Below are 27616 nucleotides of genomic sequence, written 5' to 3'. Positions count from 1 at the left end.
GGTTTGCTAACAATGCAAGCAAAGCCAGACTGACATCAACAGGAACCCAGACATATTGAAGCCCCAGATTTCACCAGACATTCTGGCCTTCCATCACAGTGAGGAGGGGACTGGAGGAGACTCACTGTGATGGATGTTTCTTTTGTTTGGTTTATGGTTGTATGTGTTATTGCATTTTTATTGCTTATTCTTATTGGTCTTATTGTTGAACTGCGGGTAATTTTTCATTTCACTACACATTTATGTGTATGTGACAAATAAATTGACTATTGACTATTGACCTCTCCAAACCAAGTTCAAGAATGAATCACATGACCCCCTCTCATGGGTGCAGTTTGTAAATGCATCCTTTGATGGGTCATTGGATCAACGCGGACCAGGAAGTTCCCTGGGTCAGTCAGCTCATGGCCTGACCACAGCCAAGGCTCATCAGTGCCAATTAGGCTTGTTACGCCGATTGTCACAGAGTCAGAGAGTCCGTGTGTCTCTGCAGCTTCAGTAAAGGCCACCTCCCAACACCAGGTCCATGGGTCTGTAGGTTGAAAGCTCTTCAGGTGCACATCTGGGCACTTGTTTAAGAGCTGTGAGGACTTGTGCATTCACGGGTTCCCCAGGCATTGAGTTCCAGACCTTTGGATGAAAAGCAACATCCTCACCCTCCTGCTGCTCGCTCTGACACAGGAGATCGTTCAACCCACCAGGTCCAGGAGAAGATCATGCCAAATTCATGCAGCTTTTCTGTACAATTGTGTACTCTCTGTGAGAGTGCTTCCCCCATGAGGTCCCTGTAGTGCATTGTCTAAACATGAGAACAATGAGCCAGGTGCAATAACTCACTCTGAACCACAACTCACTCATTTGAGTATCCTAGCAGCCTTTTTGAGGACTTTCTGTACTAGTGCGGTGGCTTTTAATAAATGGTGCATAAGGATACTCTTAAGTCCATAATTCATAAGAGCAGAATTGGGCAATTCGGCACATCGAGTCCACTCCGCCATTCAATCATGGCTGATCTATTTCCCCTCCCAACTTCACTCTTCTGCCTTCTCCCCGTAACCGTTGACACCCAAAGGGGACTCCAAAGATGTAACTTTTTTTTTGTGGTTTGTAAGCTGCCAACTTTAATAGAACATCCTAATTTTAGAAGTGTTTAGAAGGTCTGAGGAAGGGTGTCGACCCGAAACGTCACCCATTCCTTCTCTCCGGAGATGCTGCCTGACCCGCTGAGTTACTCCAGCGTTTTATAAAAGCTGGTCTTTTCCAGAAAAGGCATGTCATTCAGAGGTGATGTCACCCATTGCTTGGTCCAAATGTGTCGGGTAGAAAAACGAATGAATTTGGGACTACAAGACTCATAGAATAAATAAAAGACATCTATGTAAGTCTAAAACTAATGGAGGAATTGCCTTACCTAACTTCTTATTTTATTATTGGGCGGTTAATATTAAAAATATAACCTGCTGGTTGGATGACACTGATCAACAACCGGATTGGTTAAAGATGGAGAAAGAGGATTGTTTACCATTTGATATTGGTGCGATCCTCTTAGCTCCAATAAATTGAAATAAAAAAACATATGGAGGTAATCCGATTATACACAGTGTTATCCGTACCTGGAAACAATTAAAACTTACTTTAAAACGGAGTAAATTATCTGCTTTCCTCCCTATTGCGAATAACCCTTCTTTTAAACCGTCTGTCTTAGATAGAGGATTTGCTCAATGGAAAAGTTATGGAATTAAAAGGGTGGGAGATCTTTATCATAAGGGAACTTTTCTTTCTTTTCAGGATTTACAGCAGAAGTACGGATTACATGTTAATAATTATTTTAGATATTTACAACTTAGAGATTATGTAAAATTACACATGCAAGAATATAAATTTAGAGGTCCAGAAACTCTTGATGTATGCCTGAATCGACATTATAATTCAAATAAATTAATATCCTTTATTTATAATACTCTCCTAGATACTGACATTCCGTTATCAGAATCATATAGACGAGCATGGGAGGACGAATTGAACCAACTCATAATGCAAGATATATGGGATGAAAGTTTACAACATATACACCAATGTTCATTAAATACTAGACATTCCTTAATACAATTTAAAATAATACATAGATTACATTATTCGAAGACAAAATTAAATAGGATTTTTCCTAGTATCTCTCCTATTTGCGATAAATGTCAATTTCAAGAAGTTAATTTAACTCATATTTTCGTAACTTGCATAAAAATGCAAAATTTCTGGTTGGATATTTTTTAAATAGTTTCTAAAGTTATCGACAAGCAATTGGATATGGATCCAAAATTAATTATATTAAGATTATCAGAACATATTACAAACTTTACAACAAGTCAGGTACATTTTCTTGATTACAGTTTAATAACTGCGAAAAAATTAATACTTAAATTTTGGAAAAAACCAATAACCCCCACAATTAAAATGTGGACTACGGAAATGACAGAGACCCTGCATTTGGAAAAAATAAGATTTGCCTTAATTGACAAACCTGATTTATTTTTTAAAATATGGTCTCCATTTATTGAATTTTTAGAAAAGTAAATGGGTTTGACACAGGACTAAAATAAAAATTTTAAATTAAAAGTTGAAACTTGAGTTTAGGGTTGGATGTACAACTGTGGTTATTGTCTCCCAGATCTACCCCCTTTAATTTTTATAGTTATACCTTTTTTTTATTTTTATTCTCTCTTCCCAATAGTTTATAGTTTTTTTTTCTTTCTTCTTTATTTTTTATTTTCTCTCTTTAAAAATTTAAAAATTGAAGCTATGTAAGAACTTTGTAACAAATTTGTCTTTTATTTCTATCTGTACATATGCTTTTCAAAAAAAAAAAAAAAAAAAAAAAAAATTATAAAAAAAAGAAAAAAAGAAAAACGAATGAATGAGTCCAGGTTAATAAAACAGAGCCCAAGACGCCACCTATCCATGTTCTCCGGAGATGGTGCCTGTGCCGCTGAGTTACTCCAGCACTTTGTGGCCAGTTGCTGTGCAGAATATAATGTAGTGACGTTAGCATCTCAAGAGTCAAGAGTCAACAGTGTCTGTCTGTCTCAGATAGAACAATGAAATTCTTACTTACAGCAGCACAACAGAATATGTAAACCTAGTACACTGTAAACAATATGATAAATGTTCGGTGTAGATACACAGATACACATACATACAAACACACACAGAAGGCATCACAAAATGTTGGAGTACCTCAGCGGGTCAGGCAGCATCTCAGGAGAGAAGGAATGGGCGATGTTTCGGGTCGAGACTCTTCTTCAGACTTGGCACTGAACCAGCATCTGCAGTTATTTTCCTATACAAACACACACATACACACACATATATATTCTTTCTTCTTAGGCCTCCTCGGTCATGGCTGACCATGGGTGATGCATCCTAGTTGGCTGCTTGCTCCACACCTCGGCTAGAGCAGCGTCGCTTGTGACTGAAGAGACCAATGTGGGAGTGACAGTCTCTGTGGCAAAGGTCACATTTGTGTGTGGTCTCTGGTCTGTTGAAGTTGCTGTGCTCCTTTCTGCGTGCCCGCTTGTCTGCCGCTGCGTTCATCAGTTTCTCTTCCCCCGTTTTGAGATGTTGGTTCAGGGTACCTCTCCACCTGGTGCGGTCAGCTGCAAGGCTCTCCCAGGACTCCACATCGATGTCGAGCGCCTTCAAACCTCTCTTGCAGACATCCTTGTAACGTAGCGATGGTTCTCCTCCCAGATGTCAGCTCTCCACAGAGGATGTCTTTTGGAATACGGCCATCCTCCATGCGGTTGACATGGCCCAGCCACTGCAGCCTGCGCTGCCTGAGTAGAGTGTACATACTCGGAAGGCCAGACTACGAAGGGCTCAACATCCAAGGACGTACACGCCACTGGAGATAAATGGGTCTACTGTGGATAGAGTGAGCAGTTTTAAATACCTGGGAGTCCGCATCAAAGAGGATCTGACATGGGCAACACACATTGCTGCACTCGTGTGTAAGGCAAAGCAGCGCCTTTACCACCTTAGACAGCTGAGGAAATTCAGAGTGTCTCTGAGGATCCTTCATTGCTTCTACTCTGGGGCTGTAGAGAGCATCCTGTCCGGCAACATTACAGTCTGGTTTGGGAACAGCTCTGCCCAGGACAGGGTGGCCCTGCAGAGAGTAGTGCGTTCGGCAGAACGCACCATGGGAACTACACTCGTCCCCCTGCAGGACCTATACATCAGGAGGTGCAGATCCAGAGCAAGCAAGATCATGAGGGACCCCAGTAATGGACTGTTCCAGATGCTACGATCAGGCAAACGCCTCCGCTGTCACGCTGTGAAAACGGAGAGGATGAGACGGAGTTTCTTCCCACAGGCCATCAGGACTGTTAACTTTTATAACTCCAGGGACTAAATTTTGTCTTCCCTGTATTAACTTTGTTTATTTGCTGTAACTGTAATTCTTTTTTGTGCACAATCCGCAGGCTTGTGGTTAGTTCACATTTCAAGACAGAGATGAATCTGACAGAGGGTCTCAGCCAAGAAGCTACGACATTGAAGCAATGCCCAAGAAAATACACCAGTGTCTCTACTTCCTTGGAAGGCTTAGGATGTTCGGCATGTCCACACCTACTCTCACCAACTTCTCCAGAAGCATTTTATTGGGATGCATCACAACAGGTTTTGGGAACAGCTCCATCCAAGACTGCAAGAGATTGCAGAGAGTTGTGGGCTCAGCCCAGACCACCACCCACCACGCAAACCAACCTGCCGTCCATTGACTCCATCTACACTTCACACTGCCTTGGCAAGGCCAGAAGCATCATCAAGGAAGTCTCACCCTTGATACTCCCTCTTCTCCTCTCTCTCATCAGGCAAGAGGCACAGAAGTGTGAAAACGCACACCTCTAGATTCAGGGACAGTTTCTTATATCTTCAGCTGTTGTCAGGCAACGGGATCATCCTATCACCAAATAGAGAGTGGTCCTGATCGACCGGCTTCAGAAAATCCTAGTGAGGGAAGGCGATCAACCTGAAGTCGTTGTGCACGTGGGCACGAATGACGTTGGGCGGAAGAGGAAGGAGGTGCTACAGCGGGAGTTTAGAGAGTTGGGAAAAGCGCTGAGAAGTAGGACGTCGAAGGTGGTTATCTCTGGACTGCTACCGGTACCTCGTGCTGGTGAGGCCAGGAACAGAGAGATAGAGGGTATGAATTTATGGCTGAGGGGCTGGTGCAGAGAGCAGGGATTTAGATTTCTGGACCACTGGGATCTCTTCTGGGCTAGGGGTGACTTGTACAAAAGGGACGGGTTGCATCTTAACAGCAGGGGGACAAACATTCTGGCAGGCAGGTTTGCTAGTGTGACACCTGTGGCTTTAAACTAAGTAGTGGGGGGGAGGGGTTAACAAATTGTGAATATGAAGATGAGGTCAAAGGGAATACAGGAGATATTGCAAAAGACTCTCGGAAGAATGGGAACAGAAGTTCTAGAGCGGAAAAGAAATTAAGGGCAGGGCCAATTGTGAACGATGTGAGAGAGGAGGTAAATACAGAAGTTAAAGTGTTGTACTTAAATGCGCGTAGTATAAAAAATAAAGTGGATGAGCTTGAGGCTCAGTTAGTCATGGGCAAGTATGATGTTGTAGGGATCACTGAGACATGGTTACAAGAGGACCAGGGCTGGGAACTGAATATTCAGGGGTACACAACGTATAGAAAAGACAGACAGGTGGGCAGAGGGGGTGGGGTTGCTCTGATGGTAAGGAATGATATTCATTCCCTTGCAAGGGGTGACATAGAATCAGGAGATGTTGAATCAGTATGGATAGAAATGAGAAATTGTAAGGGTAAAAAGACCCTAATGGGAGTTATCTATAGGCCCCCAAACAGTAGCCTCGACAGAGGGTGCAAGTTGAATCAGGAGATAAAATTGGCGTGTCAAAAATGTAATGCTACGGTGGTTATGGGAGATTTCAACATGCAGGTAGACTGGGAAAATCAGGTTGGAAATGGACCCCAGGAAAGAGAGTTTGTAGAGTGCCTTCGAGATGGATTCTTAGAACAGCTTGTACTGGAGCCTACCAGGGAGAAGGCAATTCTGGATTTAGTGTTGTGTAATGATCCTGATCTGATAAGGGGACTAGAGGTAAAAGAGCCATTAGGAGGCAGTGATCACAACATGATAAGTTTTACTCTGCAAATGGAAAGGCAGAAGGGAAAATCGGAAGTGTCGGTATTACAGTATAGCAAAGGGGATTACAGAGGCATGAGGCAGGAGCTGGCCAAAATTGATTGGAAGGAGGCCCTAGCAGGGAAGACGGTAGAACAGCAATGGCAGGTATTCCTGGGAATAATGCAGAGGTTGCAGGATCAATTTATTCCAAAGAGGTGGAAAGACTCTAAGGGGAGTAAGAGACACCTGTGGCTGACGAGGGAAGTCAGGGACAGCATAAAAATTAAGGAGAGGAAGTATAACATAGCAAAGAAGAGTGGGAAGACAGAGGATTGGGACTCTTTTAAAGAGCAACAAAAGTTAACTAAAAAAGCAATACGGGGAGAAAAGATGAGGTACGAGGGTAAACTAGCCAATAATATAAAGGAGGATAGCAAAAGTTTTTTTAGGTACGTGAAGAGGAAAAAAATAGTCAAGGCAAATGTGGGTCCCTTGAAGACAGAAGCAGGGGAATTTATTATGGGGAACAAAGAAATGGCAGACGAGTTAAACCGTTACTTTGGATCTGTCTTCACTGAGGAAGATACACACAATCTCCCAAATGTTCTAGGGGCCGGAGAACCTAGGGTGATGGAGGAACTGAAGGAAATCCACATTAGGCAGGAAATGGTTTTGGGTAGACTGATGGGACTGAAGGCTGATAAATCCCCAGGGCCTGATGGTCTGCATCCCAGAGTACTTAAGGAGGTGGCTCTAGAAATAGTGGAAGCATTGGAGATCATTTTTCAATGTTCTATAGATTCAGGATCAGTTCCTGTGGATTGGAGGATAGCAAATGTTATCCCACTTTTTAAGAAAGGAGGGAGAGAGAAAACGGGTAATTATAGACCAGTTAGTCTGACATCAGTGGTGGGGAAGATGCTGGAGTCAATTATAAAAGACGAAATTGCTGAGCATTTGGATAGCAGTAACGGGATAATTCCGAGTCAGCATGGATTTACGAAGGGGAAATCATGCTTGACAAATCTACTGGAATTTTTTGAGGATGTAACTAGGAAAATTGACAAGGGAGAGTCAGTGGATGTGGTGTACCTCGACTTTCAGAAAGCCTTCGACAAGGTCCCACATAGGAGATTAGTGGGCAAAATTAGGGCACATGGTATTGGGGGTAGGGTACTGACATGGATAGAAAATTGGTTGACAGACAGAAAGCAAAGAGTGGGGATAAATGGGTCCCTTTCGGAATGGCAGGCAGTGACCAGTGGGGTACCGCAAGGTTCGGTGCTGGGACCCCAGCTATTTACGATATACATTAATGACTTAGACGAAGGGATTAAAAGTACCATTAGCAAATTTGCAGATGATACTAAGTTGGGGGGTAGTGTGAATTGTGAGGAAGATGCAATAAGGCTGCAGGGTGACTTGGACAGGTTGTGTGAGTGGGCGGATACATGGCAGATGCAGTTTAATGTAGGTAAGTGTGAGGTTATTCACTTTGGAAGTAAGAATAGAAAGGCAGATTATTATCTGAATGGTGTCAAGTTAGGAGGAGGGGGAGTTCAACGAGATCTGGGTGTCCTAGTGCATCAGTCAATGAAAGGAAGCGTGCAGGTTCAGCAGGCAGTGAAGAAAGCCAATGGAATGTTGGCCTTCGTAACAAGAGGAGTTGAGTATAGGAGCAAAGAGGTCCTTCTACAGTTGTACCGGGCCCTGGTGAGACCGCACCTGGAGTACTGTGTGCAGTTTTGGTCTCCAAATTTGAGGAAGGATATTCTTGCTATGGAGGGCGTGCAGCGTAGGTTCACTAGGTTAATTCCCGGAATGGCGGGACTGTCGTATGTTGAAAGGCTGGAGCGATTGGGCTTGTATACACTGGAATTTAGAAGGATGAGGGGGGATCTTATTGAAACATATAAGATAATTAGGGGATTGGACACATTAGAGGCAGATAACATGTTCCCAATGTTGGGGGAGTCCAGAACAAGGGGCCACAGTTTGAGAATAAGGGGTAGGCCATTTAGAACGGAGATGAGGAAGAACTTTTTCAGTCAGAGGGTGGTGAAGGTGTGGAATTCTCTGCCTCAGAAGGCAGTGGAGGCCAGTTCGTTGGATGCTTTCAAGAGAGAGCTGGATAGAGCTCTTAAGGATAGCGGAGTGAGGGGGTATGGGGAGAAGGCAGGAACGGGGTACTGATTGAGAGTGATCAGCCATGATCGCATTGAATGGCGGTGCTGGCTCGAAGGGCTGAATGGCCTACTCCTGCACCTATTGTCTATTGTCTATTGTCTATTGACAGTACCTCATTGGAGACCCTCAGACTATTTTTAATCGGACTTTACTGTACTTTATCTTGCACTGAATGTTATTCCCTTTATCCTTTATCTGAACACTACGGACAGCCTGATTGTAATCATGTATAGTATTTCAGCTGACTGGATAGCATGCACCAAAACCGTTTATCACTGTACCTCTGCACATGTGACACTGAATTAAAGTAAACTAAAGTAAACTAACTAAATAGCTATTGAATTTCCTCCAGTGATTCCACTTCATTGGGTGTGAAGTATTTCGTCATGAAATCTCCTTCTTCCACTTTCCCAAATGTGTTAATTCTAAACAAACTTACGCTTTGATAATAATTGCTTGACTGCCAACCGTAGCCACCCGAGGATAATGATTTGCCATTGCAAGATTATTACAGGGCCTTCCTTCAGTATGAATAGCATCCGCGGTATTATCTGGGCTTGTGTTGGTCCGAAGGAGGTCAACGTAAAAGTCTGCAGACTCTTTAATGATAGAGAAATTGGCAGAGGTTAAAGCCCAACGCACTTAGTGAGCCTCAAACTCCATCAATGTGAGCTGCATTGTCCTCATCAATTCTCAATCTGTAGCGCAGACAAGAGGAATTCAGTCAGCGCTAAGTAGTTCTTGAGTTTGATCTTATGGCATTTGATAACAATAATAAGCAAATAAATCCTAGAGGTTGTGTCTTCGCTGCAGAAGTGGCACAATGGAGATTATCCGAGGCCGCGTGATTAGTGATGAAGGACAGCCAGGTACAATAGACATTCCATCGGTGTAATCCATTACTCTCCATTCAGTCTACCTGCATGGGTTTTACAAACTTTTTTTTTCTGTGCAAAAGGGGAATCTAGAATAAAAGAAGTTGCTGGAGTCTAAAAATATCACCACCGCGCCAAATCAGTTTTTATTTGAAGCTGTGTTGAAGTTGTTTGCAAATGGAATGGGGAATTATCTGTGCCAGCAAGAGCGAGCTTTTATATAGACCCACTAATGCACTAAAAGTCCCCCAGGCTTTTCACAAGAGCATTCGTTATCAGATTAAAATTGACACAGAGCCAAAGAAGGAGAAGCAAAGGCGAGTTAACGAATGCTTGTTCAAAGAAGGATGTTTGAAGCAAGGTCTTAACTAGAAAGTGAGAGAGAAACTCAGAGAGGTGGCAGGTTTTGGGAAAGAATTGTGGAGTTAGGACCACTGCTGGCAGCGGTGAAGCAAGTCTTCCCTTGCACGTGAATGGGCTAACATGTGTACATCATCAGTCACCTCAGAGCCCAAAGAGATGGACTGCCTAAGAAGCTGCAGTTGGTTAGTTTAGTTTATTTTATTTTATTATTGTCACGTGTACTGAGGTACAGTGAAAAGAGAGACACAAAATGCTGGAATAACTCAGCGGGACAGGCAGCATCTCTGGATGGAAGGTATGGATGACATTTCGGGTCGAGACCCTTCTTCAGACTGAGAGTCGGGGAGAGGGAGACACCGAGATATGGAAGGGTCGGCTGTGAAAACGGGACATCAAAGGCGAAGTAGTTCAAGGAAAATGTAGAATTGATCATTTTCGCAAGGGGAAAGTTACAACGAAGCAAACAAAGATAAAATTGGCTACATCGGCGAGACCAAACGCAGGCTCAGCGATCGTTTCGCTCAACACCTTCGCTCAGTTCGCCTGAACCAACTTAATCTCCCAGTGGCTGAGCACTTCAACTCCCCCTCCCACTCCCGGTCTGACCATTCTGTCATGGGCCTCCTCCAGTGCCATAGTGAGGCCCACCGGAAATTGGAGGAACAGCACCTCATATTTTGCTTGGGCAGCTTGCAGCCCAGTGGTATGAACATTGACCTCTCTAGCTTTAGATAGTTCCTCTGTCCCTCTCTTTCCCCTTCCCCTTCCCAGTTCTCCCATTGTCTTCCTGTCTCCACCTATATCCTTTCTTTGTCCCGCCCCCCTGACATCAGTCTGAAGAAGGGTCTCGACCCAAAATGCCACCCATTTCCTCTCTCGTAGATGCTGCCTGACCTGCTGAGTTACTCCAGCATTTTGTGATACCTTCAAAGATAACGTTTAGTCAGGGAGATAGTCAGAGTTGGGACCTGTGGCACAGCTGGCAGTGATGAAGCAAGTCTTCCCTTGCATGTGAATGGGCTGACATGTGTACATTGAGTTTGAGGTTTGCAAACCGTGATATGATTTTTCTAGAGAGGGAGTTTATTTCAAGAAAACCTCTATCATGAACCGCCCCCTCCCCTGACATCAATCAGAAGAAGTGTCTCGACTCAAAACGTCACCCATTCCTTCTCTCCCGAGATGCTGCCTGACCCGCTAAGTTACTCCAGCATTTTATGGTCTACCTTCGATTTAAACCAGCATTTCCTACACCACTTGTAAGAATGGTATTTTATTGAGTGATTGAAATTGAGTGATCAGAAAATATCGCAGGTGGTATATTGTTTCTTTGTCGTTTGTTGGCGGATTTAATTGCAAGAGTAAAAGGTCTTACTTCAGTTATATTGCACATCATGTACTGACCTTCCCACCACGGAAAGGACCAACAGGAGGCGCTGCCTCAAACAGGCAAGCAATATCATCAAATATCCACACAGGTTCTAATCTCGCTGTTACCATCGGGAAGAAGTACAAGGAGTCTCAAAACTGTGACCTCCAGGGTCAAGAATAGGCAACCAGCAACCATCAGGTTCTTGAACACAGCAAAACACTAACCACCACCTCAACAATCATAATTGACGATGCACTTTGTTGTGGACTTCAGACTTCAGTTTTTCACTATTATCATCGGCTTACCTTGTAATACTGATTATTGATTTATTGGATTCTTGATTATTATGTGTGGTTGCGTTAATGAGCCTGTAAATCTTATCGAAACGTATAAGATTATTAAGGCGTTGGGCATGTTAGAGGCAGGAAACATGTTCCCAATGTTGGGGGAGTCCAGAACAAGGGGCCACAGTTTAAGAATAAGGGGTGGGCCATTTAGAACTGAGATGAGGAAAAACTTTTTCAGTTAGAGAGTTGTGAATCTGTGGAATTCTCTGCCTCAGAAGTCAGTGGAGGCCAATTCTCTGAATGCATTCAAGAGAGAGCTAGATAGAGCTCTTAATGATAGCGGAGGCAGGGGGTATGGGGAGAAGGCAGGAACGGGGTACTGATTGAGAATGATCAGCCATGATCACATTGAATGGCGATGCTGGCTCGAAGGGCCGAATGGCCCCCTCCTGCACCTATTGTCTATTGTCTCTTGTAAAGCTTTAGACTTTCGATTTACAGAATGGAAACAAGCCCTTCGGCCCACCGCGTCCACCGCAACCAGCAGTCACCCCGTACACTAGTACTATCCTACACATCGTGGGACAATTTACAAATTTTACCGAAGCCAATTAACCTGCAAACATGTATGCCTTTGGAGCGTGGGATGAATTCGCAACACCTGGAAAAAACCCAGGCGGTCACAGGGAGAATGTACAAACTCCATACAGACAGCACCCATAGTCAGGATCTCTAGCGCTGTTCTATCTCCAGGTCCCTCAGGTCGGCCAATTTGGGGCTACTCACTATCCCGCGTTTTTGCGGTTGCAGCTCCAAGATTGTGGAACAGCATCCCTCTCCACATCAGAACTGCCCCCTCCATCGACTCCTTTAAGTCCAGGCTCAAAACTTATTTCTACTCCCTAGCGTTTGAGGCCCTCTGAGGGGGGCGCTGTGAACTGTTTATGTATGTGCTGTTATGTTTCTGTGCCATTGTATGTTCGTTTCTTAGTACCTGAACTGATGTACAGCACTTTGGTCAACGTGGGTTGTTTTTAAATGTGCTGTACAAATAAAATTGACCTGACTTGACTTGACTTGCAAGGTAGCAACTCTACCGCTGCGCCACCGTGCCGCACTTGATGTGTTGATTTTATTACTGTACGTGTCATGAGTGAAGTATACTTTGCAAAACAAAATCACCTTGAAGATGTGCGTAACTCTTAGAGTCACAGAATCATCTAATCCAAATTCTTAATTACACTCCAAAATGGTCTAGTGGCCTTGTGTTGTACCTGCTGCCTTTTTGAGGACAACCAAGAATGGGCAATAAATAGCCCCAGCTCAGAACCATCTCCACAAACCGCACCACACACACAAAAAATAACAAGGCAGGTTTGGTGTGGAGATTGAACGTTCTCCAAAACATTCCCGAGCCTGAACATCAACATCTAATAAACACAAGAGTCACATCAAGCCCTCAGAGTAGGATGCTGAGCTATTGACAAACCTGGTCTTCCAGGATCATCATTAAAGTGCAGCAACATCTGCTGCTGACCAAAATCAGCTGCTGACCAAAAACCATGAAGGCCGCTTCCTACCATCCTCTGTTTATTTATTTGCAAGAGGCCTGAATTGTTCCTGACCACCCAGAGAGATTAGAAAGGAGCGAATTAGAACGTGAAGCAAAAAGGTTCTAATTGCAACCACAAACAACCCAGTAACGCTGTGATTAATGAGCTGAGTGGCACCAAAGCAGCAACGGAGAAGCATTCCAAAGCACTTTTACTGTGGGCGCAGGGAGCACAGAACTCTCATAGATAACATCAAGGCAGGACTTTGTGCCTACTGAATATGGGTTATGGCTCTTCAGGGACTATCAAGGAATTAATAGCCAGCTCTCCATTAAACGCCATGACCGGAAGAAGAATCAAAGGCGTTTTAGACACAAAAAGCCGGAGTAGCTCAGCGGGTCAGGCAGCATCTCTGGAGAGAAGAAAATGGGTGATGTTTCAGGTCGAGACCCTTTCTTCTGACTGAGGGTCATGGGAGAGGGAAACGAGAGATGCGAGAATGCTTTCAAGAGTTAGATAGAGCTCTTAATGATAGCGGAGTCGGGGGGTATGGGGTGAGGGCACAGATTGTGGATGATCAGCCATGATCACATTGAATGGCAGTGCTGGCTCAAAGGGCTGAATGGCCTACTCCTGCAACTATTGTCTATTAATAAAGGTGCATGGACCAAAGGAATGAAAGATGTGCAAAAGAACAGATCAAAGCCAGCAACGACAATCAAGGTGGTCGTCCATTTTAAACAAAGTTGACCTGATATTCTCCTGATGTTTCATTTTATTAATTGTAAAATTATTGGCGAATTAAGAATAGGGAGTGGATGCGAAAGTGGGATAACATAGAACTAGTGTGAATGACTGATCAATGGTCTGCTTAGACTTCTTAGTCCGAAGAACCTGTTTGCATATTGTTTTTTTTTAATCAATTTAATCAATACTCTCGTGATCCTCACTGTTTCCATTTCTTCGCACACTGCAATATCATTCTCACCGCTCCTGTGATTAAATCTATTATGAATTCATCTTTAACAGGACATGCTGGGAGATTAAAGTGGGTGGAACACGAGTTGTCTTTTCTTCTAGATCCTTGCATGAATGTTGCTCTCTTTCTCCAATTGCCTGCATTGGGGCAAATTATTTTTTAGTTTCGTTTTTGAGACACAGTGTGGAAACAGGCCCTTCGGCCCACCAAGTCTGAGCTGGCTAGCTATTACTCAAACACTAGTTCTACCCTCCACACGAGGGACAATTTACAGGATCCAATTAACCTACAATGCTGAACTAAGATGGCCGCGCCGTTGTGTTTGGCTGCCTGTCGTCGCTCACCTAGAGATCCTAGTGTTCTTCGAGCCACTTTGGTCTACGAACGCCGAACCCTCCTGTTGATCCGACCCTCCGTCTTCGACTTCTTCAGTCCAGGTCCCGGACAAAGTTTCTCTCAGCGATCGCTCCTCGATCAACTCCCGGTAGATGTGCGGGCCCAGCCTTACATCCACCGCCGTACGAACCGCGCTAGGAGGCGGGGTAAATGCGCGGGAACATTTGAAAAGTTAAAAAACCTCACCCGCGCTCATCCAACAGCGGCCTACCTCGCCCAGCGCTGCGAAGTCGGACCTGGTCGACCTTACCGCTCCATCCACCGGCGCTCCCTCGAGCTCAGGTATGCCGCTCTTCGACCGATCATCCCGGTCACTGGACTGCCGGCCCTCGGGCTCCCAGCAAGGCCATCTGTGAAGCGCAGCGTCGTGGTCTCCCTGAACCTCTGCTCGCTGGCGTGGGAGCTGCTACCAGACCGAAGCTTACCTGCTGTCCCTGCTAAAGTGGCCCTGATCAACGCAAGATCCCTACAGAACAAGACCTTCATCCTCAACGACTTCTTCACCACCCGTGGATTGGACTTTTTACTGCTCACAGAATCCTGGCTTAACCCTGGTGAGCTTGCTCCACTCGTGGAACTCTGTCCTGATGACTGTAACTTCTTCACCTCGCCTAGGCTCTCCGGACGCGGTGGGGGCTTAGCCACTGTGTTTAAGAAACATTTCAACTGCCGCCTCCTGAACACTGATCATTTCTCCAGTTTCGAGGTGCAACTAATTAAAGTAGGCCTAGCCTATCCCCTCTTAATTGTTCTTGTGTATCGCCCACCAAAAATGCATAAGGACTTCATCACCCAATTTGCTGATCTGATTTCTAGCATTTTGCCCAAATTTGACCGGGTCATGATTCTTGGTGACTTTAACATTCATGTTTGCTGTCCCACTAAGCCTCTTGTGAGTGAATTTATGCACCTGGTTGAGTCCTTCAATCTGACTCTTCACACCATGGGACCCACTCACAAGTTAGGCCATACTCTCGACCTAGTGTTATCGTCCGGATTCCCAATCAACAACATTGAAACTACTGAGGCCTGTCTATCGGACCACAGCGCTATCATTTTTGACGCATCTCTGCCTTTATCTCCCGCAAAATCTCATCTCCCTGTTCGTTACTCCCGCGACATAAATTCATTGACTGCCAGTAAATTCTCCGAGGCTCTCACAGCTGCCCCCAACATCTGCACTATTGAGGCTTCTCCCCCCCATCTCAGCACTGAGGATCTCACCTCTTTATTTAATATCACTTGCTCTTCCATCCTGGATTCTATCGCACCCCTTAAAATGAAAAAGCCTAAGCTCAAAGGTCGGCCTTGGCTCAATGACACCACCAAAGCCCTAAGAAGGGAGTGCAGAAAATCAGAACGGAGGTGGAAATGTGACAAGCTTCAAATTTCCTTCGAAATTCTGAGAAACAATCTTCTCAAATACCAGGAAGCAGTAAAGTCTGCTAGAGCACAATACTTCTCCGACCTTATCTCCAAAAACTCTCATAACTCCAAGGTCCTATTTAGCACAATTACCTCTGTCATATGTCCCGCCCCCAGTACCAGCTTAGTTGGATCCCCTGCTAAGTGCGAAGAATTCGCTAAATTTTTCACCAGCAAAGTTGAGAACATTAGAATGAACATTTCCCCTCCCACCCGTGACCTAGCTGTCTCACTAGTCTGTTCATCTAAATTGGACTGTTTCCAACCCGTCACTCTATCCTCCCTTGCAAAGCTTGTCTCCGCTATGAAACCTGCAACCTTCCCCCTTGATCCTGCCCCCACTGCCCTTCTGAAGGATGTCATTGCAATAGCCGGTCCCAGCATCCTCTCTATTATCAACAGTTCTCTGGCCACTGGCACGGTTCCAACCTGTTTCAAGCACGCGGTGGTCCAGCCCCTACTGAAAAAACCTAACCTAGACCCCACCTTGCCTAGCAACTACAGACCCATTTCCAAACTGCCATTCCTGTCAAAAGTCCTTGAAAAGGCAATTCTAAACCAATTAGTGCCCTACCTACACCAAAACACCATCCTGGAAAGTTTCCAGTCAGGTTTCAGAGCCCACCACAGCACAGAGTCTGCCTTGTTGAAGGTACACAACGACCTGCTTCTCGCCATCGACACCGGCGACTGTGCAATCCTGCTCCTTCTCGACCTCAGCGCAGCGTTCGATACAGTGGACCACACCATCCTTATTGACCGTCTCCGGTACGCGGTTGGCATTGATGACACTGCCCTGAGCTGGTTCGTTTCCTACCTCAAAGATAGGAGTTTCGCCATCAACATAGGCAGTTATTCCTCTTCTCCAGCTAGCCTCTCCTGCGGAGTTCCACAAGGCTCCATCCTAGGCCCCATTCTCTTCTCTCTATACATGCTCCCCCTTGGCCAAATCATTCAAAGGCACGGCATTTCTTTCCACTGCTATGCTGATGACACTCAGCTTTACCTCCCCCTGAAACCCAACAACCAGTCAAATTTAAACAGCCTCTTACACTGCCTTGAGGACATAAAATGTTGGATGGCACAGAACTTCCTCCAACTAAACGAGAGCAAGTCTGAGGTCATCCTATTCGGCCCCCCCCCCCCCCCCCCCCCGACTCCATCAAATCGATAACAGGCAGTCTTGGAAGCCTATCCTCACTAGTCAAACCGCATGTCAAAAACCTCGGCGTGATATTTGACTCTGCATTAAAATTTGACAAGCAAGTCAACGCTGTGGTAAAAGCCAGCTTCTTCCAACTTCGTACCATAGCTAAAATCAAACCTTTCCTCCAATTCGACGACACTGAAAAAATCATTCACGCTTTCATTTCCTCCCGCCTAGACTACTGCAACTCCCTATGCACTGGGATCAGCCAATCTTCCCTGTCCCGCCTGCAACTGGTCCAAAATGCCGCAGCGAGACTCCTGACGGGTACCCGTAAAAGGCACCACATCACGCCGATTCTGGCCTCTCCCCACTGGCTCCCTGTACGGTACAGAATCAACTTCAAGCTCCTCCTATTCACATACAAAGCCCTAAATGGACATTCCCCCCCTACATCAAAAATCTGCTAGCCCACCTCTCTAACTCCAGGTCCCTCAGGTCGGCCGACTTGGGGCTACTCACTATCCCGCAGTCTAGGCTTAAGCTCAGGGGTGACCGCGCTTTTGCGGTTGCAGGTCCTAGACTGTGGAACAGCATACCTCTCCCCATCAGAACTGCCCCCTCCATCGACTCCTTTATGTCCAGGCTCAAAACCTATTTCTACTCCCTAGCGTTTGAGGCTCATTGAGGAGGCGCTGTGAACTGTTTTGTATGTGCTGTTATGTTTGCGTGCTACTGTATGTTTCATTTTTTTTTTTTTTCCTTAGTACCTAATCAGATGTACAGCACTTTGGTCAACGTGGGTTGTTTTAAAATGTGCTATACAAATAAAATTGACTTGACTTGACTACAAACCTGCACATCGGTGGAATGTGGGATGAAACCAGAGCACCCGAATGTGGCATGAAATCACATCCAAGCCACCCTCATAACTCAGAGAGGAAGGACGTTGTGAATTAAAACAACCCCAGCATGAATTTCCCAGAAAGAGACACAAAGTGCCGGAGTAACTCAGCAGATCAGGCAACATCTCTGGAGAACAGTGTATGTGTAGGATAGTGTTAGTGCGCTGGTATCGCTAGTTGGCATGGACACTGTGGGGCCAAAGGGCCTGTTTCCCCGCTGGCTCTCTAAACTAAACTAAACTAAACATGGATAGGTGACATTTCAAATTGGGATCCTTCTTCATACTGATGGAGCGGTCCTTGGAGCAGATAAAGATGGGAGGACTGTAGAAACAAAGAATGGCAGATGCTGGTTTACACCAAAGATAAACACAAAGTGCTGGAGTAACTCAGCGGGTCAAGCAGCATCTCTGGAGAAATGGGACGGGCGACATTTTGGGTCGGAGCCCTTCTTTGAGAAGGGTCTAAAGAAGGACCCCCTTCATCACCTTGAAACATCACCTGTGCTTTTTCTCCAGAGAGGCTGCCTGACCCGCTAAGTTACTCCAGCACTTTGTGTAAGAAAAGAACTGCAGATGCTGGTACAAATCGAAGGTATTTATTCACAAAATGCTGGAGTAACTCAGCAGGTCAGGCAGCATCTGAGGAGAGAAGAAATGGGCGACGTTTCGGGTCGAGACCCTTCTTCAGACTGATGTCAGGGGGGCGGGACAAAGGAAGGATATAGGTGGAGACAGGAAGACAGTTCTTCTGACAGGTTTTCAAGGTTACAGTGTGTTGAGATAGGGTAAACTGTGAGGAACTACAACTATTGCTAGAGATAGTAGGGAATACCGATTCAAAGTCATTGGCTAAAGAATCCAGAAGGAAAAAAAAAGGATTTATTTTGTGAGAAGTCGTGTTTCAGATCTCACAGGCTGCAAAGATGGTAGAAACGCACAGCAATTAGACCCTTCAAAAGGGAACAAGATGAGCACTTTGCTGCCAAATGGAACTGATTGGAACACTGAGGTAAGAGAAGGTGCTGACCAAAGTCCTCCAGTCCTTAAGGATAGCGGAGTCAGGGGGTATGGGGAGAAGGCAGGAACGGGGTACTGATTGAGAATGATCAGCCATGATCATATTGAATGGCGGTGCTGGCTTGAAGGGCCGAATGGCCTACTCCTGCACCTATTGTCTATTGTCTATTGTCTATTGTATCTTTGGTGCGAACTCAGTGAATCTCCTTCGATACCTTAATATTGATTGATTGAAAGATACAACATGGAAACAGGCCCAGAGTCCACTCTGACAATTGATCACCTGTTCACACAATTTCTATGTTAACCCGCGTTCACATCCACTCTCCAACCCCTCCTCCCCCTCCCGATTAGGGACAATTTTAAAGGGGCCAATTAACCTACAAACCCGAAGATAGACACAAAGTGCTGGAGTAATTCAACGGCACAGGCAACATTACTGGAGAACTCAATAGGTGACGTTTCAGGTCGAGACATTACCTATGTGTGGGAAGGAACTGCAGAAGCTGGCTTAAACCGAAGATAAACGCAAAAAGCTGGAATAACTCAGTGGGACAGGCAGCATCTGAAGAAGGGTCTCGAGCCGAAACGTCACCCATTCCTTCCCTCCAGAGATGCTGCCTGTCCCGCTGAGTTACTCCAGCATTTTGAGGCATCAGCTATTCCTTTTCACTAGAGATGCTGTCGGACCCGCTGAGTTACTCCAGCACTTTGTGCCTATCCTTGGTGTCAACCAGCATCTGCAGTTCCTTCCGACACAACCTACAAACCCACACGTCTTTGGAATATGGGGGGGGGGGACTGGAGCACCTGGAGGAAACCCACTCAGTCACAGGGAGAACATGCAAACTCCACACAAACAGCACCTGAGGTCAGGAACAAACCTGGGTCTCTGATGCTTTGAGGCTGCAGCTCCACCCGTTGCCCAAAGACGAGAACACTTTTTATTAAGTTTGCTTCTCAACAAGAACCAAAATCACTGTTATCAATTTCCCCACTAACGATCCAATTATTTAATCACATTTTGTAGCTTTTAATTATGGAATCTTCTCAGGTGGAATTAAAAATACACTTTATATTTTTAGCATGAACCATGTATCGGGAGTAAGAACATTGGCCGAGACTCGATGAACTGTTGCAGACGGTGTAGGATAAATCTTTGACCTTTTACATACAACCACCTCCATAAAAAGATGCATTTTATGACCTGCAACTGCAGAGTGCTCTCCAGATACATATTTAAAAACTATTGGAAGATGAACACTGCCGTTGAAGAGTGGAGAGAACTTCTAAACCAGAGATAAACTGTTGTAAGAAGGAACTGCTGGTTTAAACCGAAGATGGACACAAAATGCTGGAGTAACTCAGCGGGACAGGCAGCATCTCTGGATAGAAGGAATGGTTGACGTTTCAAGTCGAGGCCCTTCTTCAGACTAAACCAAGGATGACATGAAACTGAATGCTCAATATTTACGAATAAGGAGGACATCAGTCTATTGGCAATTGGCTCACTGGGAGTGTCCTGATGGTTGTCCCAGTAATCCATGCCTTTATGAGAAAGGGAATCGTTAGCATGGTTATGCAGGCTCTGTGTATTCCAATGTGAGAATTTGAAGAAAGGGTCATAGTTATAAACCTAGAGTTATGTGTTGGAATGAAAATTATTGACCCTACATGGCTAATAATATTTCAGGATTTGAAAAAGGAAATGTTAGGATTGGTCAGGGAACAGTAAATTTCATTCGCATAGCACCTTTTACAGAGTTACACACCTCAAGCAGTTAATGACACCAAGCGAGAAAGGATGGCATTATGAAAGTAAGTTAAGTCAATGAAAAAGCTACTGATTTGGGAATCTGAAAGCAAAACGGAAAGTGCTGTAAACTCGCAGGGATCTGTAGAAAGAGAAACAGAATTAATGTTTCAAGTCAAAGGCCTTTTGCCAGCATGGGGAAGGGGAGATAATAAATTAGTTTTAAAGTGCAGAGGGGTGAGAGATTATAGACAACAATTGTAGTCTGGCTCAGGAACAGATACTTCCCATCTGTTGTCAAACATGTAAATGGTCCTTACATAAACTAGGGTCCAGTCCCACTTTTCAGAACTGTGGAGGGTTCCGAAGAGTAGTGAATCTATGGAATTCATTGCCACAAATGGCTGTGGAGGCCAAGTCAATGGATATGTTTAAGGCGGAGATTGAAAGATTCTGGATTCGTAAAGGTGTCAGGGGTTAGGGGGAGAAGGCAGGAGAATGGGGTTGAGAGGGAAAGATAGATCAGCCGTGATTGAATGGCAGAGTAGACTTGATGGACCGAATGGCCTAATTCTGCACCTAGAACGTAAGACCTCATGAAATACCTCATTGCAAACATTGGAGTTTTTTCCTCTGGAACCATTATGCTCCAGCGCTGAGAAATTATATAGACACAAAAACCTGGAGTCACTCAGCGGGACAGGCAGCATCCCTGGAGAAAAGGAATGGGTGACGTTTCGGGTCGAGACCCTTCTTCAGACTGAGAAGTGATATTCTGCACTATAGACAATAGACAATAGACAATAGGTGCAGGAGTAGGCCATTCAGCCCTTCGAGCCAGCACCGCCATTCAATGCAATCATGGCTGATCACTCTCAATCAGTACCCCGTTCCTGCCTTCTCCCCATACCCCCTCACTCCGCTATCCTTAAGAGCTCTATCCAGCTCTCTCTTAAAAGCATCCAACGAACTGGCCTCCACTGCCTTCTGAGGCAGAGAATTCCACACCTTCACCACTCTCTGACTGAAAAAGTTCTTCCTCATCTCCGTTCTAAATGGCCTACCCCTTATTCTTAAACTGTGGCCCCTTGTTCTGGACTCCCCCAACATTGGGAACATGTTTCCTGCCTCTAATGTGTCCAATCCCCTAATTATCTTATATGTTTCAATAAGATTCCCCCTCATCCTTCTAAATTCCAGTGTATACAAGCCCAATCGCTCCAGCCTTTCAACATACGACAGTCCCGCCATTCCGGGAATTAACCTAGTGAACCTACGCTGCACGCCCTCCATAGCAAGAATATCCTTCCTCAAATTTGGAGACCAAAACTGCACACAGTACTCCAGGTGCGGTCTCACCAGGGCCCGGTACAACTGTAGAAGGACCTCTTTGCTCCTATACTCAACTCCTCTTGTTATGAAGGCCAACTTTCCATTGGCTTTCTTCACTGCCTACTGTACCTGCATGCTTCCTTTCATTGACTGATGCACTAGGACACCCAGATCTCGTTGAACTCCCCCTCCTCCTAACTTGACACCATTCAGATAATAATCTGCCTTTCTATTCTTACTTCCAAAGTGAATAACCTCACACTTATCTACATTAAACTGCATCTGCCATGTATCCGCCCACTCACACAACCTGTCCAAGTCACCCTGCAGCCTTATTGCATCTTCCTCACAATTCACACTACCCCCCAGCTTCGTATCATCTGTAAATTTGCTAATGGTACTTTTAATCCCTTCGTCTAAGTCATTAATGTATATCGTAAATAGCTGGGGTCCCGCACCGAACCTTGCGGTACCCCACTGGTCACTGCCTGCCATTCCGAAAGGGACCCATTTATCCCCACTCTTTGCTTTCTGTCTGTCAACCAATTTTCTATCCATGTCAGTACCCTACCCCCAATACCATGTGCCCTAATTTTGCCCACCAATCTCCTATGTGGGACCTTGTCGAAGGCTTTCTGAAAGTCGAGGTACACCACATCCACTGACTCTCCCCTGTCAATTTTCCTAGTTACATCCTCAAAAAATTCCAGTAGATTTGTCAAGCATGATTTCCCCTTCGTAAATCCATGCTGACTTGGAATGATCCTGTTACTGCTATCCAAATGCTCAGCAATTTCGTCTTTTATAATTGACTCCAGCATCTTCCCCACCACTGATGTCAGACTAACTGGTCTATAATTACCCGTTTTCTCTCTCCCTCCTTTCTTAAAAAGTGGGATAACATTTGCTATCCTCCAATCCACAGGAACTGATCCTGAATCTATAGAACATTGAAAAATGATCTCCAATGCTTTCACTATTTCTAGAGCCACCTCCTTAAGTACCCTGGGATGCAGACCATCAGGCCCTGGGGATTTATCAGCCTTCAGTCTACCCAAAACCATTTCCTGCCTAATGTGGATTTCCTTCAGTTCCTCCATCACCCTAGGTTCTCCGGCCCCTAGAACATTTGGGAGATTGTGTGTATCTTCCTCAGTGAAGACAGATCCAAAGTAATGGTTTAACTCGTCTGCCATTTCTTTGTTCCCCATAATAAATTCCCTTGCTTCTGTCTTCAAGGGACCCACATTTGCCTTGACTATTTTTTTCCTCTTCACGTACCTAAAAAAACTTTTGCTATCCTCCTTTATATTATTGGCTAGTTTACCCTCGTACCTCATCTTTTCTCCCCGTATTGCCTTTTTAGTTAACTTTTGTTGCTCTTTAAAAGAGTCCCAATCCTCTGTCTTCCCACTTTTCTTTGCTATGTTATACTTCCTCTCCTTAATTTTTATGCTGTCCCTGACTTCCCTTGTCAGCCACAGGTGTCTCTTACTCCCCTTAGAGTCTTTCCACCTCTTTGGTCACCTTTGCTAATTCCATTTCACATGGCTCAGATGTTCTCTTGACAATGGTCCCTGCTAAAGCACTTTAAGATCTTTTCCAAAGTCACACAAATGCAGGTTGTTGCTGCGATTTGCAAGTGTTGTGATGTCTGTCATGAGTTCACCTTGGTAACAAATCTCCCTCCCCAACCAACACAAATGGGGATTATGGATTTGCCATTGGGAATTTGCAACCCGCCCCACCCCCATCCGGGATGACCCGGGGCGATTCCATTTTGACTTTGATCACCAGTGCGTGAGGCGCCGTATGTTAATATCCCAGCGTCTATGTTTAGCAGGCAAGAAGGGGAAAAAAAAAGCAGAGTTTCAAGTATGCACGGCCCGAAGTTGGGGAGAGAAAAGTAACTACAAACTACAAGCCTAAAAGGGAAACGATAATTGGCTGGATTGGCAGTGTGAGGGCTGATTAACTCTGCAAGGAGTCGCGAAGATTTGATGGAAACTTAACATGTTGGGGGCATTAGTCTTTGTGCAGGAAGGAACTGCAGATGCTGGTTTAAACCGAAGATAGACACAAAAAGCTGGAGTCACTCAGCGGGACAGGCAGCATCTCTGGAGAGAAGGAATGGGTGAGGTTTCGGGTCGAGACCATTCTTCAGACCCCTGAAACGTCACCCATTCCTTCTCTCCAGAGATGCTGCCTGTCCCGCTGAGTGACTCCAGCTTTTTGTGTCTATCTTCGGACATTAGTTCCACTTCGTCACTTTACAGACTGGAATATAAACTGAAACACACACACACACCCACACACAGAACGACCTTACTATTCTGTTTTAACGCGTTTCCAGCGGCGTTCTTTAAACACAGCTCGTTCTGTTTTTATCTAATTGAGTTCCCACACTCCTGTGATTTACTGTTTTAGCGAACACTTGTCAGTGGAATTAACTGTGAAAACAAATGGCGGGGCGAGCCTCTTATCTACTGAAAGTGCGTCTTAATGAGAAAAATGCGTGTTTCGGTGGTGGGGGGGTGAGGGGGGACTGGGAGGATTGGTTTATTAATGCAAATCAGTTAAACGGGCTAAAGCGGTCCGAGCTACTCACTCAGTAGCTGTAGTCCAGAACTGTATTAATGGAGGGTATCCTTAAAATATAGTGTTCAGAACAAAAATCACGAGAGGAATGGGTCGGGAAGAGGCACGTTCACTTGCCCAGAGTATGGGAATCAGAGCACACAGATTTAAGGTGAGGGGGGAAAGATTTAATAGGAATCTAAGGGCTAACTTTTTCCACACAACGAGCTGCCGGAGGAAGTAGTTGAGGCAGGGACTGACGCAACGTTTGAGAAACACTTGGACAGGTACATGGATGGGAGAGAAGGAATGGGTGACGTTTCGGTTCGAGACCCTTCGTCAGAGCCGAAACGTCACCCATTCCTTCTCTCCAGAGATGCTGCCTGTCCCGCTGATTTTCTCCAGCTTCTTGTGTCCATCTACGGTTTAAACCAGCTTCCTTGCTCGTGGATAGGACATGTTTAGATGGATATACGCCAAACACAGGCAGGGGATGGAACATGTTGGCCAGTGTGGGCCAAGGGCCTGTTTTCACGCTGTATCTCTCGATGACTATCTATGACTCTGGGTCATAAAACTGGGTCTTTGGAGAAATAGAAAAGCATATAATACACATCCAGAACTGGGAGGGCGGTGGGTGCATGGAGCGTGCATATATACACGCACATATATATACACACACAAACATACAAACATATAATGCACACATATATACACGCACATATATACCCCTATATATACACACACAAACACACACACAAATATATACACACATACATATACACACATATAAATACACACACATATATACACCCACATATACACATATATATATACACACACACACACACACACATAAACACATATATGCGCACACACATACACATATACACACACACACATATACACGCACACCCATCCCTTCTCCCCTGAGATGCTGCCTGACCTGCTGAGTTACTCCAGCATTTTGTGAAATAAATACCTTCGATTTGTACCAGCATCTGCAGTTATTTTCTAACATGCACACACATATACACGCACACACGCACACACACAAACAATCCACGCTCTGTGTGAAAGTAAGTTTTCCCCATTCCACCCTTTAATCATTCAATCAATCAATTTAATTATTGGCTTCTTGGATTTTGACCATTCAAGTCTGAACCACGCCCCTCGTCGCTTTATGCACCTCGATGAGTTCTCTTCTTTCCCAAATAAACCGTTCCTCCTTTATCCAGTCTTTCCTCCAACCCTTCTTATCCAATCCTGGCAACAGAGATGCTGCCTGACCCCGCCGAGTTAGTCCAGCATTTTTATGTCGATCGTCGGTGGAAACCAGCATCTGCAGTTCCTTCCCCACACATGCTCACCACCCTGGTAGACATCTGCCCTCCTTGGCAGCGAAATCACTCACTTCCTGGAAGAAGGGTCTCGACCCGAAACGTCACCCATTCCTTCTCTCCCGAGATGCTGCCTGACCCGCTGAGTTACTCCAGCATTTTGTGTCCACCTTCGATTTAAACCAGCAGCCCCTTCCTGCACAGGGATGGTAATACGCTGTAATCGAACCCAAAAGACAAAGAGCGCTGGCGTTTCTCGGCGCCACCCCGACCATTAGCCGAAATGCCCCGAGGCTCGGGTGCACATTGAATGTCATTCTACTGTGCAGAACCGGGCCGAAATTAGTGGAGTGCTTCCCAAATCGGTGGGACTGAAACAGTTAACTTAAAGGCAAAGGCCGATTTCTACCCGGCACTACATCAATTTCCAATCTCAGTTAGTGTCAACTTCGTTACTTTTCTTTGCATATCTTTCATTCATTTGTTCTACCTCTCTCTCTCTCTCTCTCTCTCTCTCTCTCTCTCTCTCTCTCTCTCTCTCTCTCTCTCTCTCTCTCTCTCTCTCTCTCTCTCTCTCTCTCTCTCCCTCTCTCTCCCTCTCTCCCTCTCTATCTATATATATATATATGTATACACACACACACACGCACGCGCACACACACACACACACACACACGCATATCACCGTCTATATCTCTCGTTTCCGTTTCCCCTGACTCTCAGTCTGAAGAAGGGTCTCGACCCGAAATGTCACCCATTCCTTTTCTCCACAGATGCTGCCTGTCCCGCTGAGTTACTCCAGTTTTTTTTGGTCCAACCTCAGTTAAAGTGACTTCTATGCAGCGAAGTCGCCTCAGTGTTTCGTACATCTCTCTAAGTAGTTTTAGCGTCATGATGCAATACAGCATGAAAACAGGCCCTGCGGCCCTACTTGTTCATGCCAACCAAGAAGCTAGTCCGATTTACCAACATTCTCCCTCATCAGTTAGGGTACTGTGTGTTGAAGTTCGGATCTCTGCTCGGGTATTTCTTCCATTTAAGGCCGCCCGTTGCAATTTTATCCTTTTTTCATATTGCTGTGGTAGTATCTCTAGAGGTGGCTTTAGTTTTACTTTCAGAGATACAGCGTGGAAACGGGCCCTTCGGCCCACCGAGTCCATGCTGACGAGCGATCACCCGTTCACCACCAGTTCTGTTATCCCACTTTCTCACCCACTCCCTGCACACCCGGGACAATTTACAGAGGTCAAATCAACCGATAAATCCGCAAGTCTTTGCGGCGTGAGAGGAAACCGGAGCACCGGGAGGAAACCCACGCGATCACAGGGTGAACGAGCAAACTCCACGCAGACAGCACCCGTGGTCAATCGACAATAGACAATAGGTGCAGGAGGAGGCCATTCGGCCCTTCGAGCCCGCACCACCATTCAATGTGATCATGGCTGATCATTCTCAATCAGTACCCCATTCCTGCCTTCTCCCCATACCCCCTGACTCCGCTATCCTTAAGATCTCTATCTAGCTCTCTCGTGAAAGCATTCAGAGAATTGGCCTACACTGCCTTCTGAGGCAGAGAATTCCACAGGTTTACATGGGCAAACGAATAATTCGAGGTACCCAGCAGGTCGAACAATATCTGTGGAGGCAAAATAATATGTCATAAATTTATACGTTCATAGGTCATTGGAACCGAAGTATGCCGTTCGGCCCATCGAGTCTTCTCCGCCATTCAATCGTGGCTGATCTATCTTTCCCTCTCGACCCCATTCTCCTGCCTTCTCCCCATAACCCCTGACACCCGTACTAATCAAGAATCTATCGATCACCACCTTAAAAATATCCAAATGACTTGGCCCCCACGGCGTTATGTGGCAATGAATTCCACAGACTCACCACCCTCAAACTAAAGAATTTCCTCCTCATCTCCTTGCTAAAGATA

At 45.3% G+C, this 27616-nt stretch overlaps 1 protein-coding gene across 1 annotated transcript in view; it reads right to left on the bottom strand.

Annotated features, from left to right (window-relative positions):
- LOC144607539 (protein AF-10-like) overlaps positions 1–27616 on the bottom strand; it is a 184435-nt gene that overhangs the window by 143843 nt on the left and 12976 nt on the right. The window contains exon 5 of the mRNA XM_078424433.1: positions 20188–20223. Coding sequence (XP_078280559.1) covers positions 20188–20223 — 36 coding nt within the window. The remainder of the gene's footprint in view (positions 1–20187; positions 20224–27616) is intronic.

This window comes from Rhinoraja longicauda, chromosome 29 (assembly GCF_053455715.1).
Source record: "Rhinoraja longicauda isolate Sanriku21f chromosome 29, sRhiLon1.1, whole genome shotgun sequence".
In the NCBI taxonomy this organism is placed as follows: Eukaryota; Metazoa; Chordata; class Chondrichthyes; order Rajiformes; family Arhynchobatidae; genus Rhinoraja; species Rhinoraja longicauda.
The sequence above is the reverse complement of the archived record's forward strand: the minus strand, read 5'-3'. Positions and strand labels throughout refer to the sequence as shown.